Source organism: Bufo bufo, chromosome 9 (assembly GCF_905171765.1).
Source record: "Bufo bufo chromosome 9, aBufBuf1.1, whole genome shotgun sequence".
NCBI lineage: Eukaryota > Metazoa > Chordata > Amphibia > Anura > Bufonidae > Bufo > Bufo bufo.
Window position 1 is genome coordinate 196,808,861 of NC_053397.1, and position 15,198 is coordinate 196,824,058.

A 15,198-nucleotide genomic window follows, 5' to 3' on the forward strand; every position below is an offset into this window, starting at 1 on the left:
CCTGTTAGGGTGAGATTGGGCTTATGTTCCTGCGTAAGAACATTCCTACCATCAAGGTCTGTTCATACTAATAGCAGTCAGGGCTTGGCACTAGGTGTGACCATTTCCCTTTCCTTAGGTTCCAGGCCTAATACCTTTTACCTTCCCTTTTGTGTTCAGTGTGGAGTGTATTTACCACACTGCGCCGTGACAGTTGCATGGGCCAGGGAGTATATACCTTGGATGAGGGACCAGTGGGCTTCAGTGCTATTCACTGATGAAAGTCGATTCATGCTGAGCAGAAATGATGGCCGTCAACGATTTTGGAGACATCAAGGAGAGCGCTATGCGTCAGCCACTGGTGTCACCAGACGAGCCTTTGGTGGTGGTGGTGTTACAGTGTTGGCAGTTGTGTATAGTCAATACAGAACTGTCCTACACTTTGTGAAAGGTACAATGACAAGCCCATACTACTTGACTAACATCATTAATCCCGTCATTGTGCCTCTGCATGAACGACACAGGCCTAATTTCATCTTCATGGATGACAATGCACAAGCTCAACGAGGTCTCAACATTAGGGAACGGCTGCTGGAGACTGGGGTACCTCAAATGGAGTGGCCTTCACTTTCTCCAGACCTGAATCCCATTGAAAACCTATGGGATCAGCTGAGTCGCTGTGTAGAGCCTCGTAACTCTGTACCCCACAACCTCCAGAACTGAGGGCCGCCTCAGCAGACAGTAAGTCGACTTGTGAACAGCAGGAGACGTCGTTGTCAAGCTGTAATTGATGCTCAAGTTATTGAGACATTGATGTTTTTTGTAGGGGTATACCCAGGGCGGGCACCAGGTTCATGTGGGCCCTTGGGCAATAAATCTCAGTGGGCCCACTTGTGGAATTTGTCAAATGTCACCACGGCATCTAAGAGTGTTAAAAAATGGAAGCGTGGGCTTCCTGCTCAGACGCGCCTTCCCCCAGAGGAGATCAGGGAAAGCACCCTGTTCTAAAAATGAGCTGCAGCCTGTACTAGGTTTCCAGGCTCATTGTTAGTATATCCCAGTTCAGGCCCCTAGGTGGCAGCACTAAACTGTGATATAGTAATTTCTATAGAGAATAATGGAGCAATTTGCATTATTCTGTACAAGTTGCAATCTGATGAAAAGTAATTAAAAAAAAAGTTTAAAAAAAGTTTTGAAATAAAAAAATAAATTTAAACTTAAAATCGCCCCACTTTCCCCAAAAATGAACAAAAAAAGAATAAAATTATGGGCATCGTGGCATGCAAAAACACCCATACATTTAAAATATAAAAAAAAGTTCCATATGGTGAAGGATGTAATAGAAAAAAATAAAAAAGTCAGTTTTTTTAATCACTTTAGGGCTCTTTCACACCTGCGTTATTGTCTTCCGGCATAGAGTTCCGTCGTCGGGGCTCTATGCCGGAAGAATCCTGATCAGGATTATCCTAATGCATTCTGAATGGAGAGTAATCCGTTCAGGATGCATCAGGATGTCTTCAGTTCCGGTACGGAACGTTTGTTGGCCGGAGAAAATACCGCAGCATGCTGCGCTTTTTGCTCCGGCCAAAAATCCGGAACACTTGCCGCAAGGCCGGATCCGGAATTAATGCCCATTGGAAGGCATTGATCCGGATCCGGCCTTAAGCTAAACGTCGTTTCGGCGCATTGCCGGAGCCGACATTTAGCTTTTTCAGAGTGGTTACCATGGCTGCCGGGACGCTAAAGTCCTGACAGCCATGGTAAGTGTAGCGGGGAGCGGGGGAGCAGTGTACTTACCGTCCGTGCGGCTCCCCGGGCGCTCCAGAGTGACGTCAGGGCGCCCCAAGCGCATGGATCACGTGATCGCATGGATCACGTCATCCATGCGCATGGGGCGCTCTGACGTCATTCTGGAGCGCCCCGGGAGCCGCACGGACTGTAAGTATGCTGCTCCCCCGCTCCCCGCTCCTACTATGGCAACCAGGACTTTAATAGCGTCCTGGGTGCCATAGTAACACTGAAAGCATTTGGAAGACGGTTCCGTCTTCAAATGCTTTCAGTACACTTGCGTTTTTCCGGATCCGGAGTGCAATTCCGGCAAGTGGAGTACACGCCGGATCCGGACAACGCAAGTGTGAAAGAGGCCTTATCTCCGAAGAAAATTGAATAAGAAGTGATCAAGTCATACACACCCCAAAATGATATTGCAAAAAAAGACAGATTTCCCTCAAATGAGCCCCCACACATCTCTGTAGACATAACTATAAAAAAAAGTTATGGGGGCATCGGGGAGCAGGGGTTCTGTTAGGGTGCCACGTTTCCCAACAAAAAATAATAGTTATACAAATTAAAAAGGTTTGTGTGTCTATTTAGCCTCTATTTTTGAAATGGTTATGCTGGGATTCAAACTCACAGCCTACTACATTAAAGTCAAGAACCTTAACCACTGGGCTATAGAGCTTCATGTTAACCTGCTTTTCATATATTATGGCTAAAAACCTCAGTAGTAGTTTCCCACATATTATGCATTCATATACACTCACCTAAAGAATTATTAGGAACGCCATACTAATACGGTGTTGGACCCCTTTTGCCTTCAGAACTGCCTTAATTCTACGTGGCATTGATTCAACAAGGTGCTGATAGCATTCTTTAGAAATGTTGGCCCATATTGATAGGATAGCATCTTGCAGTTGATGGAGATTTGAGGGATGCACATCCAGGGCACGAATCTCCCGTTCCACCACATCCCAAAGATGCTCTATTGGGTTGAGATCTGGTGACTGTGGGGGCCATTTTAGTACAGTGAACTCATTGTCATGTTCAGGAAACCAATTTGAAATGATTCGAGCTTTGTGACATGGTGCATTATCCTGCTGGATGTAGCCATCAGAGGATGGATACATGTTCTCATTCTGTTTACGCCAAATTCGGACTCTACCATTTGAATGTCTCAACAGAAATCGAGACTCATCAGACCAGGCAACATTTTTCCAGTCTTCAACAGTCCAATTTTGGTGAGCTCGTGCAAATTGTAGCCTCTTTTTCCTATTTGTAGTGGAGATGAGTGGTACCCGGTGGGGTCTTCTGCTGTTGTAGCCCATCCGCCTCAAGGTTGTGCGTGTTGTGGCTTCACAAATGCTTTGCTGCAGACCTCGGTTGTAACGAGTGGTTATTTCAGTCAATGTTGCTCTTCTATCAGCTTGAATCAGTCGGCCCATTCTCCTCTGACCTCTAGCATCCACAAGGCATTTTCGCCCACAGGACTGCCGCATACTGGATGTTTTTCCCTTTTCACACCATTCTTTGTAAACCCTAGAAATGGTTGTGCGTGAAAATCCCAGTAACTGAGCAGATTGTGAAATACTCAGACCGGCCCGTCTGGCACCAATAACCATGCCACGCTCAAAATTGCTTAAATCACCTTTCTTTCCCATTCTGACGTTCAGTTTGGAGTTCAGGAGATTGTCTTGACCAGGACCACAACCCCTAAATGCATTGAAGCAACTGCCATGTGATTGGTTGACTAGATAATTGCATTAATGAGAAATAGAACAGGTGTTCCTAATAGTTCTTTAGGTGAGTGTATATCAGAAGTATGTATATAATTTTTTTTTTGTAATTACACATTTATTTTGTGCCATACATTTATTTTTACAATTACAAAAAAAAATATATAAAATTATACTTCTGCTGTATAGGAATACCTAGAGTCCTGGCTATTCAGTAACACTGGGGGATTCCCGTTACAGCATCTTCAGTAGCACTGGGGGATTCCCCGTATAGTGATCTTCAGCATAGACCTGAGTGGGCCTCGGTTTGCTGGGAGCTGACACCGGCCCTGGGTATACCCACCACTGGTGTTGGCTTGATGAGGAAATCACGATTGCATGCTTCTACTTAAATGCCCTACTTTCATGATATAGCGTGAACTTTTTACGTTTCCCATAAATTTCATGAGAAAGCCAAATATCCCTAACTTTTCGTGAGTGGTGTATACAGTAGTTTCGTAGGAAGAGAGTCATTTAAACGGGTTCTCCCGGCTTCAGATATTGATGACGTATTCTCAGGATCTGGGTGGGAGTCCAACACAATCAGCTGCTTCGGGCTGCTGTGGTAGTAGAAACGAACAGTGTACAGAGCAGAAATAGAAGGCTTCCAGTGTCAGCATCAGGGGCGCACTGGGAACTTAAAGGGGCCCTAAAAAAACCCACAAAAGTGGCCCCCATGTTGGTGGCGGTCCAAATGGATCAAAGAGGCGACAAAAGTAGGCAGTGCCAACACAAGTGGATGCGGGGGGGGGGGGGGGGGGTTCAGTAATACCATGGTGCAGCACAAAATATTGCCCCAGCAGAACTAAATACCACAGTGCAGCACTAGATACTGCCCCAGAGCTGTCCGTGGTGGCCATCAATAGCTGCACGTTCTGTCCTCCTCCAGTTGTCTCTAAAGAAGATATGGAGCCACAGGCAACCATGCCTTACTGCTGTATTACACTGTGTCACCTTCTTGAGGACAGCCATACAATTAAATTCAGGAGGCCATCTGCCGCCGCCGGCCGGGAACGTGAGTTCCTGATGCTCCCATCGCTAATCACTGCTGAGAGCATCAGATCATCAGATGACTTGGCCAATGGCAGGAGGGAATGGGTGGCCCCTGGGAAAATTTCCCTGTAGGGTCTATGGCTAGTCTGCTCCTGGTCGGCATACAGAAACTCAGCTCCCATTCATTTGAATTGGAACTGGGCTGCAATAACACATCACGGCCAATACACAGCGTACAGCACTGCCTCCTGCTCCGTACACTGTATAATTTCACGGTGCCCCCCGGTGGGGGTGCTGGGTGTCAGATCCTCACTGATCATCAATATCTGTAATCTGGACAACCCTTTAAATTCCTGCTTATTCTAGCCTTCAGAGTCCAGGAGGTGGTCTTATCGGTGATTGACAGCCTTCCCTCTATGACTGTACATACACAGATAGCTGTCAATCACTGATAGGACCGACTCCTGGACTTCAAAGCCCAGAATGTGAAGTAACATAAATGACTGAAATACACATTATGCTGAATCTCCAAGGCTCTCTTATCTGGTACGGGAATCAGAACTGCAGGGTGTAATCCAGTTCTACAATGCTGGCTCCCATATTGGATATGGATCCTAGGAGCCCATATATAATATAATCCATTCAGGGAAAAGTAAGTGAATAAGACGCCTTACTGAACATAAAAGACCAGACCTGTATACATCCGGATGAGTGGAGAGATATTAGCTGCAAAGCATCTGAAGACATTCATCATATGTGACAGTACCTAAGGGGTCTAAACAGGTCGTAACATGAAGGAAGAAGCTGAGATTAAAGGGGTTTTATAGTTTATTAAGGTCTATGTTCATAGCTGCGCCAGAAGTTCCAAAGCCCCATAACAAATTTTGTTAAATTTGCCAAAAATAAAAATAGAACTGAATGCTGCACTATTTGTTCAAGTAAAATGATGGACACCATGACGGAATCACAATGGAACCAGTTACAGTCTGTGGGGTCTGTCATGTGGGGGATGTTTGCCTAGCCAAATGAAACGATCATGAAGAGCTCCAATTTACTGGCTCTGCGGGAAAAATAATTGGTCGGCTCTGCCTCCCGAGTGTGATTTGATGTGATTTGGCTACAGACCTCACCCTTCTCAATGGAAGCTAGGCAGATCTACCATAGAAACCTAGAATGTGTTGGCAGATAAGAACCATTTGGCCCATCTAGTCTGCCCAATATACTGAATACTATGAATAGCCCCTGGCCCTATCTTATATGAAGGATGGCCTTATGCCTATCCCATGCATGCTTAAACTCCTTCACTGTATTTGCAGCTACCATCAAGGAAAACCTATGAAGGCCCCAGTGGCTTCTGTAATATAAAGACCACAGGACCTTTAATCAAGATTAAAAGAGGTTATTCATCAATAATAAACTGGTCACCATACACAGAAGAGCCTGAGAAAAAATTCATTGATGTTATCTGACATGAACGTGAATAAACAAAAAGAGGAAAAATTACTTCACTTTATCCACAATGAAACATTGCGTAGCATTATATAATTATATACAATATAAATATTTATGTCTTGCTTATTACTGGCATTGAATGGTGAGATCTAGGTTAGAGGAAACCAGTCACGTTGAACATGGTGTCTGAGCCACTGGCTGCATGTAATAGAGCAGAAGGAGCTGCACAGGTTGATATACACTACTCACAAAAAGTTAGGGATATTTGGCTTGTGGGTGAAATTTCAGGATGAACCTAAAATGCACTCTAACCTTTACAGGTGAACTTAATGTGACCTTCTCTAAACTTTTGAATGCACATGTCCAAGTGCTCAGTGTTTCAGTACTTTTTGCACAACTTGCTCTTCTCTAACAAGGAGCTTAACGGCAAAATTCGCAACAGGTGTTTAATCCCCAATACATTTCCCAGTTCAATTAGAATTGGTATTTAAACACTCCTCCTCATCATGCTGTTCACGTTTTGACATCATGAGACCAAGACGACACCTAACAATTGATCAACAGTACCTCCCAATTGTGAGGCTTCAAGTAAGATGTTCTCAGACAGAAGTGGCCACTGAGCTTAGAGTGTCATCAGCAGGTTGTAAAAGAGATACAGAGAGACTGGAGGAGTCACAGAAAGGCATAGGAGTGGACGTCCTTTGGCTACATCCAACACTGATGACTGCTTCATTGTGAGCAATGCCCTGCGGAACCGGATGATGAATGCCACACAACTCCAGGCACATTTAAGGGATGTGAGAGGCACCCAAGTGTCACGTCAGACCATTTGAAAGCGTTTACATCAGCGTGGTCTGCATGCAAGTTGACCTGATCATCGTGTTACTGTCACGGTCCTACCTGTGACAGGGACTAGAAGATCGAGGAGACTGGCTGGACGTGATTGACAGCATCTTTGGTTTCACTTTTCTGTGTTGTTGCCGGGGATGACCACACCTCTTGTCTCAGGTGTAGCTTAAGTGGTCATTCCTTCTCCTCTATTTAGTCTGGCCTCACCCATCATGCTATGAGGTTGATAGCTTCTTGTTTGTGGAAGACCTGGTGTTGGTTCTCTCTGAGTTCCTGCTCGTCTGCATACTTCTGGAAGTTAAGTTTATCTTCTTTGTTGTTTGTTGCTTTCCCCTACCCGCTGATATTAGGCCTGAGGGGGTCTCCTATTCCTTCATCTTGGAAGGAATAGGCCATCCGTGTCCTGACACTATCTGCAGGGCCTTGTTAGGGTGAGATTGGGCTTATGTTACTGCGTATGAACATTCCTACCATCAAGGTCTGTTCATACTGATAGCAGTCAGGGTTCTGCGTAGGGACTCACAAGGTGTGACCATTTCTCTTTCCTTAGGTTCCAGGCCTAATACCTTTTCCCTTCCCTTCTGTGTTCAGTGTGGAGTGTATTTACCACACTGCGCCGTGACAGTTGCATGGGCCAGGGAGTATATACCTTGGATGAGGGACCAGTGGGCTTCAGTGCTATTCACTGATGAAAGTTATTCACTGATGAAAGTCGATTTACGCTGAGCAGAAATTATGGCCGCCAATAATGTTGGAGACATCAAGGAGAGCGCTATGCATCAGCCACTTATGTCACCAGACGAGACTTTGGTGGTGGTGTTACAGTGTTGGCAGTTGTGTATAGTCAATACAGAACTGTCCTACACTTTGTGAATGGTACAATGACAAGCCCATACTACTTGACTAACATCATTAATCCCGTCATTGTGCCTCTGCATGAACGACACAGGCCTAATGTCATCTTCATGGATGACAATGCATAAGCTCAACGAGGTCGCAACATTAGGGAACGGCTGCTGGAGACTGGGGTACCTCAAATGGAGTGACCTGCACTTTCTCCAGACCTGAATCCCATTGAAAACCTATGGGATCAGCTGAGTCGCTGTGTATCGGCTCGTAACTCTGTACCCCAGAACCTCAAGACCTGAGGGCCGCCCTTCAAGAAGAGTCGGATGCCATGCCTCAGCAGACATTAAGTGGATTTGTGAACAGCAGGAGACGTCGTTGTCAAGCTGTAATTGATGTTCAATTGATGCTCAAGTTATTGAGACATTGCCGTTTTTTGTGGGGGTATACCCAGGGCGGGCACCAGGTTCATGTGGGCCCTTAGGCGATAAATCTCAGTGGGCCCCCTTGTGGCATTTGTCAAATGTCACCACGGCATCTGAGAGTGTTAAAAAACTTCCTGCTCAGACGCGCCTTCCCCGAGCGGAGATCAGGGAAAGCACCCTGTTCTAAAAATGAGCCGCAGCCTGTACTAGGCTTCCAGGCTCATTGTCAGTATATCCCAGTTCAGGCCCCTAGGTGGCAGCACTAAACTGTGATATAGTAATTTCTATAGAGAATAATGGAGCAATTTCCATTATTCTGCATAAGTTGCAATCTGATGAAAAGTAATTAAAAAAAAGTAAAAAAAAGTTTAGAAAATATTTAAAAAACTTAAAATGTAAAATAACCCCACTTTCCCCAAAAATTTACAAAAAAAGAATATATTTATGGGCATCGTCGCATGCGAAAAAACACCCATACTATTAAAATATAAAAAAAAGTTAGCCCATATGGTGAAGGATGTAACAGAAAAAAGAAAAAAAAGGCTGATTTGCCATTTTTTCATCACTTTATCTCCCAAGAAAATTGAATAAAAAGTGATCAAGTCATACACACCCCAAAATGATATTGTAAAAAAAGACAGATTTCCCTCAAATGAGCCCCCACACATCTCTGTAGACATAACTATAAAAAAAAGTATAGAGCTTCATGTTAGCCTGCTGTACATATATTTTGGCTAAAAACCTCAGTAGTAGTTTCCCACATACACTCACCTAAAGAATTATTAGGAACACCATACTAATACGGTGTTGGACCCCCTTTTGCCTTCAGAACTGCCTTAATTCTACGTGGCATTGATTCCACAAGGTGCTGATAGCATTCTTTAGAAATGTTGGCCCATATTGATAGGATAGCATCTTGCAGCTGATGGAGATTTGAGGGATGCACATCCAGGGCACGAAGCTCCCGTTCCACCACATCCCAAAGATGCTCTATTGGGTTGAGATCTGGTGACTGTGGCGGCCATTTTAGTACAGTGAACTCATTGTCATGTTCAAGAAACCAATTTGAAATTATTTGAGCTTTGTGACATGGTGCATTATCCTGCTGGAAGTAGCCATCAGAGGATGGATACATGTTCTCATTCTGTTTACGCCAAATTCGGACTCTACCATTTGAATGTCTCAACAGAAATCGAGGCTCATCAGACCAGGCAACATTTTTCCAGTCTTCAACAGTCCAATTTTGGTGAGCTCGTGAAAATTGTAGCCTCTTTTTCCTATTTGTAGTGGAGATGAGTGGTACCCGGTGGGGTCTTCTGCTGTTGTAGCCCATCCGCCTCAAGGTTGTGCGTGTTGTGGCTTCACAAATGCTTTGCTGCAGACCTCGGTTGTAACGAGTGGTTATTTCAGTCAACGTTGCTCTTCTATCAGCTTGAATCAGTCGGCCCATTCTCCTCTGACCTCTAGCATCCACAAGGCATTTTTGCCCACAGGACTGCCGCATACTGGATGTTTTTCCCTTTTCACACCATTCTTTGTAAACCCTAGAAATGGTTGTGCGTGAAAATCCCAGTAACTGAGCAGATTGTGAAATACTCAGACCGGCCAGTCTGGCACCAACAACCATGCCACGCTCAAAATTGCTTAAATCACCTTTCTTTCCCATTCTGACATTCAGTTTGGAGTTCAGGAGATTGTCTTGACCAGGAGCACCCCCCTAAATGCATTGAAGCAACTGCCATGTGATTGGTTGACTAGATAATTGCATTAATGAGAAATAGAACAGGTGTTCCTAATAATTCTTTAGGTGAGTGTATTATGCATTCATATATATCAGAAGTATGATTTTATATATATATATATATTTAGTAATTGCATATTTATTTTGTGCCATAATTTTTTTTACAAAATAAAAAAATATAAAATTATACTTCTGCTGTATAGGAATACCAGGCTATGAGCTGAGCGCTGCGATTGGCCAGCGCTACAGCATAGGAGAAGGAGACTGCGGCAGGTTCCCCTGGGTGGAGCCTAACTATGAAGATACCGGAGGCTATAACCGGAGAACGGAGCGGCGCTCGGGGATAACAGTAAGTGCAGGGGGATCCCTGGGCGCCGCTCTACACGTCTGTACAGGGAGTGCAGAATTATTAGGCAAGTTGTATTTTTGAGGATTAATTTTATTATTGAACAACAACCATGTTCTCAATGAACCCAAAAAACTCATTGATATCAAAGCTGAATATTTTTGGAAGTAGTTTTTAGTTTGTTTTTAGTTTTAGCTATTTTAGGGGGATATCTGTGTGTGCAGGTGACTATTACTGTGCATAATTATTAGGCAACTTAACAAAAAACAAATATATACCCATTTCAATTATTTATTTTTACCAGTGAAACCAATATAACATCTCAACATTCACAAATATACATTTCTGACATACAAAAACAAAACAAAAACAAATCAGTGACCAATATAGCCACCTTTCTTTGCAAGGACACTCAAAAGCCTGCCATCCATGGATTCTGTCAGTGTTTTGATCTGTTCACCATCAACATTGCGTGCAGCAGCAACCACAGCCTCCCAGACACTGTTCAGAGAGGTGTACTGTTTTCCCTCCTTGTAAATCTCCCATTTGATGATGGACCACAGGTTCTCAATGGGGTTCAGATCAGGTGAACAAGGAGGCCATATCATTAGATTTTCTTTTTTTATACCCTTTCTTGCCAGCCACGCTGTGGAGTACTTGGACGCGTGTGATGGAGCATTGTCCTGCATGAAAATCATGTTTTTCTTGAAGGATGCAGACTTCTTCCTGTACCACTGCTTGAAGAAGGTGTCTTCCAGAAACTGGCAGTAGGACTGGGAGTTGAGCTTGACTCCATCCTCAACCCGAAAAGGCCCCACAAGCTCATCTTTGATGATACCAGCCCAAACCAGTACTCCACCTCCACCTTGCTGGCGTCTGAGTCGGACTGGAGCTCTCTGCCCTTTACCAATCCAGCCACGGGCCCATCCATCTGGCCCATCAAGACTCATTCTCATTTCATCAGTCCATAAAACCTTAGAAAAATCAGTCTTGAGATATTTCTTGGCCCAGTCTTGACTTTTTAGCTTGTGTGTTTTGTTCAGTGGTGGTCGTCTTTCAGCCTTTCTTACCTTGGCCATGTCTCTGAGTATTGCACACCTTGTGCTTTTGGGCACTCCAGTGATGTTGCAGCTCTGAAATATGGCCAAACTGGTGGCAAGTGGCATCTTGGCAGCTGCACGCTTGACTTTTCTCAGTTCATGGGCAGTTATTTTGCGCCTTGGTTTTTCCACACACTTCTTGCGACCCTGTTGACTATTTTGAATGAAACGCTTGATTGTTCGATGATCACGCTTCAGAAGCTTTGCAATTTTAAGAGTGCTGCATCCCTCTGCAAGATATCTCACTATTTTTGACTTTTCTGAGCCTGTCAAGTCCTTCTTTTGACCCATTTTGCCAAAGGAAAGGAAGTTGCCTAATAATTATGTACACCTGATGTAGGGTGTTGATGTCATTAGACCACACCCCTTCTCATTACAGAGATGCACATCACCTAATATGCTTAATTGGTAGTAGGCTTTCGAGCCTATACAGCTTGGAGTAAGACAACATGCATAAAGAGGATGATGTGGTCAAAATACTCATTTGCCTAATAATTCTGCACGCAGTGTATAGTTAGTTTAGATGCTTTATTCTGGTGAAAGGTCCTCTTTAAAGTTCTTGCCTCTAATGTAGAAGGTTGCGAGTTCAAATCTCAGCTGAAACATTTCTGAAATAGAAGGTAAATTAGACTTAAATACACTGGGTGTCCCCCAGGCATACTGATAACGCTTAGGGATACCCCCTTCATGTTCCTAGCACTGACTCCATATATGGACATAGCCATATATGGAGTCAGAGCAGGGACTCCTAAGCCGGGAACTAGAGTCCTGGCTATTCAGTAACACTGGGGGATTCCCGTTACAGCATCTTCAGTAGCACTGGGGGATTCCCCGTATAGTGATCTTCAGCATAGACCTGAGTGGGCCTCGGTTTGCTGGGAGCTGACACCGGCCCTGGGTATACCCACCACTGGTGTTGGCTTGATGAGGAAATCACGATTGCATGCTTCTACTTAAATGCCCTACTTTCATGATATAGCGTGAACTTTTTACGTTTCCCATAAATATCCCTAACTTTTCGTGAGTGGTGTATACAGTAGTTTCGTAGAAAGAGAGTCATTTAAAGGGGTTCTCCCGGCTGTAGGGTCTATGGGTCGGCATACAGAAACTCAGCTCCCATTCATTTGAATTGGAACTGGGCTGCAATAACACATCACGGCCAATACACAGCGTACAGCGCTGCCTCCTGCTCCGTACACCGTATAATTTCACGGTGCCCCCCGGTGGGGGTGCTGGGTGTCAGATCCCCACCGATCATCAATATCTGTTATCTGGACAACCCTTCAAATTCCTGCTCATTCTAGCCTTCGAAGTCCAGGAGGTGGTCTTATCGGTGATTGACAGCCTTCCCTCTATGACTGTACATACACAGATAGCTGTCAATCACTGATAGGACCGACTCCTGGACTTTAAAGCCCAGAATGTGGAGTAACATAAATGACTGAAATACACATTATGCTGAATCTCCAAGGCTCTCTTATCTGGTACGGGAATCAGCACTGCAGGGTGTAATATAGTTCTACAATGCTGGCTCCCATATTGGATATGGATCCTAGGAGCCCATATATAATATAATCCATTCAGGGAAAAGTAAGTGAATAAGACGCCTTACTGAACATAAAAGACCAGACCTGTATACATCCGGATAAGTGGAGAGATATTAGCTGCAAAGCATCTGAAGACATTCATCATATGTGACAGTACCTAAGGGGTCTAAACAGGTCGTAACATGAAGGAAGAAGCTGAGATTAAAGGGGTTTTATAGTTTATTAAGGTCTATCTTCATAGCTGCACCAGAAGTTCCAAAGCCCCATAACAAATTTTGTAAAATTTGCCCAAAAAATTATAATAATTTGCACTGAATGCTGCACTATTTTTTCAAGTAAAATGATGGACACCATGACGGAATCACAAAGGAACCAGTTACAGTCTGTGGGGTCTGTCATGAGGGGGATGTGAGCCTAGCCGAATGAAACGATTATTTACTGCAAAAAATAAAATTGGTTGGCTCTGCCTCCTGAGTGTCTGTGGATTTAAAGGGCATCTGTCAGCAGTTTTGTACCTATGACACTGGCTGACCCGTTACATGTACGCTTGGCAGCTGAAGGCATCTGTGTTGGTCCCATGTTCATATGTGTCCGCATTACTGAGAAAATTATGTTTTAATATATGCAAATGAGCCTCTAGGAGCAACGGGGGCGTTACCATTACACCTAGAGGCTCTGCTCTCTTTGCAACTGCTGCTCCGTCTGCACTTTGATTGACAGGGCCAGGTGTGATGACGTTTGCACTGACTGGCCCTGTCACTCAAAGGGGGCGCAGCAGTTGCAGAGAGAGCAGAGCCTCTAGGTGTAACGGCAACGCCCCAAGGCTCATTTGTATATATTAAAACATCATTTTTCTCAGCAATGCGGGCACATGTGAACATGGGGCCAACACAGATGCCTTCAGCTGACGAGCACACGTGTAACTGGTCAGCTAGTTTTATAGGTGCAAAACTGCTGACAGATGCCCTTTAAAGAGGAACTCAATTTAGCCAGTGCAACCCAAATGCAGCGCAATGATCTGGTGAGAATTGTAACAGCTATAGGTTACTTTTTCCAAGATATTAATTCGCAAGAACTTAGGAATGTCCATGAGGTGCTGGTGCCTTGATCAGTTGATGGGCTTCGTATTGGTATCTACAATGTTTGCTAGTAGTGATGGACGAACATCTGCCGGGACGGTTCGCGAACCGCAAGTTTGCGGCGGGTCCCATTCATTTTAATGGCAGGTGAACCTGAAAAACCTTCAGCTCATATTTGCAGCCAAGAGATAATTACTAGAAGTGCACAAGTAGTCCCACAACATGGACAGTGACATACCAGATGTATTATTCGAATTTGCGATCTCCATTCATTATTTTTTTCAATGCAAAATATCGGCAATATAATTTTCGCGTACGCGCACACCAGTTATAATAATTTTTTCCAATACTGTTTGTCACTGTGTGTAGCAGAGGGAACGCAGCAAAACCGCAAACAAATGCTGCTGTACCCAAATATGGTGGGCGCGAATATCGCCATATGTTCGAATGTATGGCGAATCGCGAACGAGCAAAGTTCGCCGCGAACCGACCGCCGGGCGAACCGCAAGGCCATCACCAGTTGCTAGACACAATATGGAGGCAACTTCACTCTAGCCTAGCGATATACATTGCAAGAGTACTTTTTTATTTTCCTTACTCTCAGCACGTGTTCTTTTAAGCATGCAGCATGTTTGTAAAAGGAAAATCCCTAGCTTACGCTTGCTGCCAGCAAATATTCCCCCAGGGGACAACCTCCATGAAGCAGGTTTAGCCACTAATAAAAAGTACAAAGTACCTTGTGACTTACATTTCCCAGTTCCTAGTTGGGTCAGCTTGTAACAGAGATGTCTGCCCAGCTGATAAAACGTGTAATGCGATGCGTGCAGAAGGGGCTGATCTTCTGCTCTCTTTTTCTATACGTTGTCGTGGGTAAGACCCTCATGCTCCTTGCTCCACAGACCATGGAAACTCTTCTGAAATCTCGCTTTGAGATGACCGGAGCCCAAGTCCCAAAGTTTCAGTATGACGACTGGGGACCCACCGTCTTCACGTTCAAATTTTTATGGTCAGTCCTGCAGATTATGTGGCTTCGCCTAGAAGATGAAGCATTTTTGGGGCAAACTGCACCCAATACACCTGTGGTGGACATGAATGGAGAACTTCGCCATGTCTGGGATTATTTCCGAGGTAAGAACTTGGTGCAAATATCTTCTTCATTCTCAGAAGGATCATGAATAGATACCACGCTATTCCAGCGCGTGGACAGATTCAAAACCTAGATTTACTCTCTTGGACGAGATGATTTGGTCAACATTTTTACATTTTGGGTCTGGTATTATTCTATTTAGT

General features: G+C 44.4%; 1 protein-coding gene across 1 annotated transcript in view; it reads left to right on the forward strand.

The window, feature by feature from the left end:
• The first annotated feature begins 14,657 nt into the window (after window positions 1-14,657).
• DIO1 (iodothyronine deiodinase 1) overlaps window positions 14,658-15,198 on the forward strand; it is a 41,035-nt gene continuing 40,494 nt past the window's right edge. Inside the window, exon 1 of the mRNA XM_040408023.1 lies at window positions 14,658-15,036. Coding sequence (XP_040263957.1) covers window positions 14,694-15,036 — 343 coding nt within the window. The 5' untranslated portion in view covers window positions 14,658-14,693. The remainder of the gene's footprint in view (window positions 15,037-15,198) is intronic.